The 5,000-nt window shown below is 43.6% G+C and overlaps 1 protein-coding gene across 1 annotated transcript in view; it reads right to left on the bottom strand.

The window, feature by feature from the left end:
- Window positions 1–5,000, bottom strand: part of dnah6 (dynein, axonemal, heavy chain 6) — a 64,820-nt gene that overhangs the window by 7,826 nt on the left and 51,994 nt on the right. The window contains exons 65-70 of the mRNA XM_030787723.1: window positions 4,233–4,423; window positions 3,153–3,313; window positions 2,513–2,601; window positions 1,503–1,649; window positions 887–1,025; window positions 428–547 (exon numbers count right to left, since the gene is read on the bottom strand). Of these exons, the coding sequence (XP_030643583.1) occupies window positions 428–547; window positions 887–1,025; window positions 1,503–1,649; window positions 2,513–2,601; window positions 3,153–3,313; window positions 4,233–4,423 (847 nt within the window). The remainder of the gene's footprint in view (window positions 1–427; window positions 548–886; window positions 1,026–1,502; window positions 1,650–2,512; window positions 2,602–3,152; window positions 3,314–4,232; window positions 4,424–5,000) is intronic.

Here is a 5,000-nt window from a genome sequence, read left to right as displayed (position 1 = left end):
CTTCTTCTTCACCCTCGGATGTTTGTATTCTTCCGGTTTTGCGTCAGTCGCGTGTTAGAAACGCCATCAACATGCCCACTTGCTCGCTGTGTATACTCCGGAGTTTAATCCGTTCTATTCACATGTGGACCCAAACGAAGAGAAAACGGAGTTTGTACTAGGGGGCTGGTAGAATAAAGTCCGTTTAGAATCCGAGTCGCCTGATTCGGACATTTTTGTTCACACATGCAGCCCCTCGGGTTAGAATCCCGATTATTTTAGGGTTGCAGTGCATGTGTGAAAGGGGCTTGTGTGTGTGTGTGTGTGTTTGTGGGTATGTATGAGTATGCGAGTGAGAGCATGCATGTGCGAGTGTGTGTATGTAATGCGTCTGTGTGTGTATGTAGTATGTCTGTGTTTGTGTGTGCGTGTGTGTGTGTTTGTGAACCTGATGCAGAGTAGTTGTAACCGTCCTCGATGGTTGGAGGTGAGAAAAAGCCCTTAAGGATGGTTCTCAGACAGCGCTGGTCCCAGGCATCAGTTACCCTGCCCCCGTATGTGATCTCACCTGACACACACACACACACGCACACACACAAAGACAGTTTCACTTCATTGCATCACAAGAGGACTTCACTTAACGTGTGGGAATTGTGCATCACACCACCGTGATTCAGCCTTTTGCTCTAGTTTCTGCTTGTCTGACGTGTGGTTCAGACCTCTGTGTGTGTGTGTGTGTGTGTGTGTGTGCGTGCGTGTACACGCGCTCTTGCTGGATGTGTGGATTTGTTCCATCTCTCTTCACCTTTTCCATAACATTTCAGCACCTCCTTCATTATTAAACATAGTGTTACATCATCTGACAGTTATACAGGCCACACACACATACACACACACACACACAGACCTGTTATATATATGAGAGCGTCCCAAGGGATGGATCCACTTTGACAGTACAGGTTGAGATTTAGCAAAGCACATTCCCTGTCACTGTCATTAAACTCATATGGAATATTCCAGCCCAGGGGTCCAAACTTCTTCCTCTCCTGCAAACACACAAACACACGCACACACAGACACATACACCGTACACACAAATGCACACACACACGCATGCACAAATGCACACACACACATACACACACGCACACACACGCAACATACACGCACACACGCGCACGCACGCACACGCAAATACATGTACACATACACACAAGCACACACACACACACACGCAACACACAGGCACACACACACTCGCACACACACATACACACACGCACGCGCACACACGCACACACATCACGCAAATACACACATACACAAGCACATGCACACACATGCAACACACACACACACACGAAAAAAAACACATATAATGTCAGACATCATCATTTTCTGAGGGATCCCTCTTCTAAATAAATGAACAAAACCTCAAACACAACTCAAAACATTCAGCCCCATCCTTACTGCTTTACCCTTAAACTATTCTGCCAGACCTTTCACCTTTCCTGACCCCTGACCTGAATGATGGCGTGAAAGAAACACAGCCCAAAGATGGTCTTCCTCCACTTCCTGCCGAGGACGTGTTCCTCAAAGAAGTCAGCGCTGATCTCAGTGAATGCCCGCCTCACGTTGGCCCGGAGACCTTTCGGCGGCTCATTGGTTACCTGCAAACAGATCAGCCAATGACAGGTCAGGATGACTCTGACAGGACCTGAGCTTAACCAGTCCAAACCATCAGGATGAAGATATAGCCTCAACATTTGAAAAGTAAGAATTCGTTTTGTGCTGTAGCATACATTTACAGACACTGGGGAAGATGACACCATGGAAAACAATTCATTCAAATAGGATATTACACACAGAAAAAAAAAAAACCTCTAAGATTTTAAATGCAAACCTGTAGTGTTCAGGTTATTAAAGCAAATATTAATTCATAAAAATGACAAATGACGCTCTTTACCCATCCATCACATCTAAAAACAAACAAACAAATCAACAAAGAAAAGTGAAAGAACTGAAGCGCCATAGTTCTGGTGTCTGACTGACAGAGCCGTTATGGCACAGTCAGGGACCAGTGTAAGTTTGACTGATGAAGCACTGAGCCTGTGTAGGTTTCATTTTAAAGATGAAACACACTCTGTGAAGCAGATGACACCCAATCATTCACTGTACTGTATTACGTACCTGTGTGTGAATACTGCCTGAAATATTCATATCACACACGCACACACACACACACACACACACACACACACCTGCTCTTCAGAGAACGATGAATGCTAAGAAGGGCTGACACACACACACACACTCACACACACTCAGATGTGTGCAGGTTTGATTTAATGAGACATGCTTTCATGGAAAAGGTAACTCATCTACAGACGAGTGTCACACACAGCCCCTGACATGAGCACTCTCTCTTTTCATCATTAAGGGATATAGAGATAGACAGATGTTAAACGTGTGTGCCCTCGTGTGCGTGAGTGTGTGTAAGTGTGCGTGCGCGCGTGCGCACGTGTGTGTGTACCTTGACTGAATTCTGCAGGACCGTCACAGGAAAGACTTTCGTGGGCATTGAACTGAGAAACAGCCGGAAGTTCTCGTGGATGACCGTATCTGTAAAGGTCAGAGGTCAATAAAACCCGTATGTTCCTCGAGAGAATGCTATGCTATCCTCAAAAAAGATCAGTCAACCCGAAAGAGAAAAGCATGCACATGAATGTACAGATGCTGGGTTCACCTGGAAACGCATATGTAAACATGTATATATATATATATATATATGCTTACATGTACATGCTCATACAGAGTAATTCGGTTCATTTGAGATTTGTGTTCTGTTTAGTGCAGTCAAAAGTTCAAAGTGCTGTTTCAGCACAGGCAGCTGCAGAACAGGTGAGATGGTCTATACAGCGTGTTATCTACAATCTGTTTAAACCGTGTCCTCAATATAACTCTGTTACATGCAAACACGTATAAAGAAACACACACACACACACACACACACACACACGCACTTAGAAGCGCATACAAGTAAACACCATCAAAGCAGAGTTCATCAAAGCTAATTTCACATTCAGATGAAATGACCAGTTCACCTCACACTCTCATTGTAACTCATTTACACACACACACACACACACACACACACACACACACAGACAGACCAGGTTCGGTGAAGGTTTTAATAAGCTCCTCCATAGCCAGCATCCAGGACACAGCCAGGTGACAGTTCTGTAAGAAGACCCAGCTGCCAGACTTCAGAGCTTCTAGAATCATCTTCTCGGCTATGGGACCCTGCCCCTGACCCAGAGAGATGGATTCCACTCTGGAAAAGGGAGAACGTTGTTAACTCAGAAACAAAAAACAAAACCGGCTTACTATGTTTTCTACTTTTCCAAAAACAAGCATTTCTGATTGTACAATTCACCTGCCTCAGAAAACATTTACGTTCTAATCTCAGAAACAATAACGGGGAGAAGTCTTTATGGGTCTCTAAGAATAAATTGAGAAACACTGAGTTAAGGAGTAATATTTTACTATCTTCGAGGGAAAACAACAAACAGATATTTAGAATGGATGAGACCACTTATATAAGAAAGAAATACTCCAGTGATGTTATTTCATAATAATTACATTACATTTAGCTTTTGCAATAAGCACTGTAGATTTCCCTTCAGAAAACAGAGCAAAGAATATCAACAATAAAATAATCAATATTCTCCTGACTGACCAGCATCCATCGTTAAAATACTACAGTCATAGGAGCAGAGAGAAACACCGCAGTCTATGCGGACATAGACCAAAAATAAATAAACAAACAAACAAATAAATTAATAAATAAAAACCACTCGCTGAGCAATGGGACATTAAGTTATAGTTATATTCGTACCCAGCCCATTTCAAATAGAAAACGAGTTCCAGAGCTCCACAGACGAATAAGAGACGTCATATTACGGTGTATTTATATTTCTCTAATCCATACGCAGGGAGATATGATACATTATAAATGGGAAGGGTAGGACACTTTATGTGTTACAGAGGCCAGGAGGGCTGGATGTGAGAACAGGTGGATGTATGGGTTGTGTAAAGACAGGAGTGGAGAGAGGTGAAAGATGTACTGTGAGGAGTCCCACTGAATCCGTCCATTAAGTGCTTCAATTCAATGTAAAAATGCAGTTCTGTGTGTGTGTGTGTGTATGTGTGTGTGTGTGTGTGTGTATGTGCGTGTGTGTGCGTGTGAGAACCTGTCTAAGTATCCTCTCTCTTTGGCGAATCTTTGGAAAGCTCCCATGGGGTCAGAACCGGTGCTGAGGATGAAAACCAGAGGAGTGGACGGCGACATGTCGGCGTACAGGGTTGCCAGATCCACCGGCGGATTCTCCACAAACTGCTTCCCCAGACTGACTATCACAAACTCGGTCACCGCAAACACGAGCTGAGAACACACACACACACACACACACACACACCACACACACCACACACACGCCCAGCGCGCGCACACACGGACAAAGGACTCATCTTCAACAGTGTTTTCTGCACAGATACAAAAGCACACAGAAATAGAAGCCGTTAATAATGAAAGACATGAGACAGAATTTTATCCCGGACACACAGTGCACGTTACTGTACATAACGCCTACCAGTCCACAGAGAGATAGAGTCTGAGAGGGGAAAACCAGAGAAAGTGTACACACAAACTCCAAATGCCTCTCCTAATCAATCAAAGCTGTCAGATAGAGCAAACAGGATAAAGAACATGAGAGCCCATGTCAGCTTTGATGGGAGGAGCTAACCAGCCTGCGTGTGATTGGAGAATGAGGACAGCATATGGTGAAACTTCATGACAGTGTTCTGGTGTCATATTGAGGGAAAAGACAAAGCATTTTCTTTTCAAGTTCTTAAGTTTAATTTGTTTGTGACTTTCAGCGGTTAAAACTTCTAAACGTTCTTTCACTTCGTCCCGTTCTTTCAAATAAACAACAGAAAGAAAAATCAATTCTAAAGAACAA

Source organism: Chanos chanos, chromosome 11 (assembly GCF_902362185.1).
Source record: "Chanos chanos chromosome 11, fChaCha1.1, whole genome shotgun sequence".
Taxonomy (NCBI): domain Eukaryota; kingdom Metazoa; phylum Chordata; class Actinopteri; order Gonorynchiformes; family Chanidae; genus Chanos; species Chanos chanos.
This window is presented reverse-complemented; position numbering and strand designations above follow the sequence as displayed.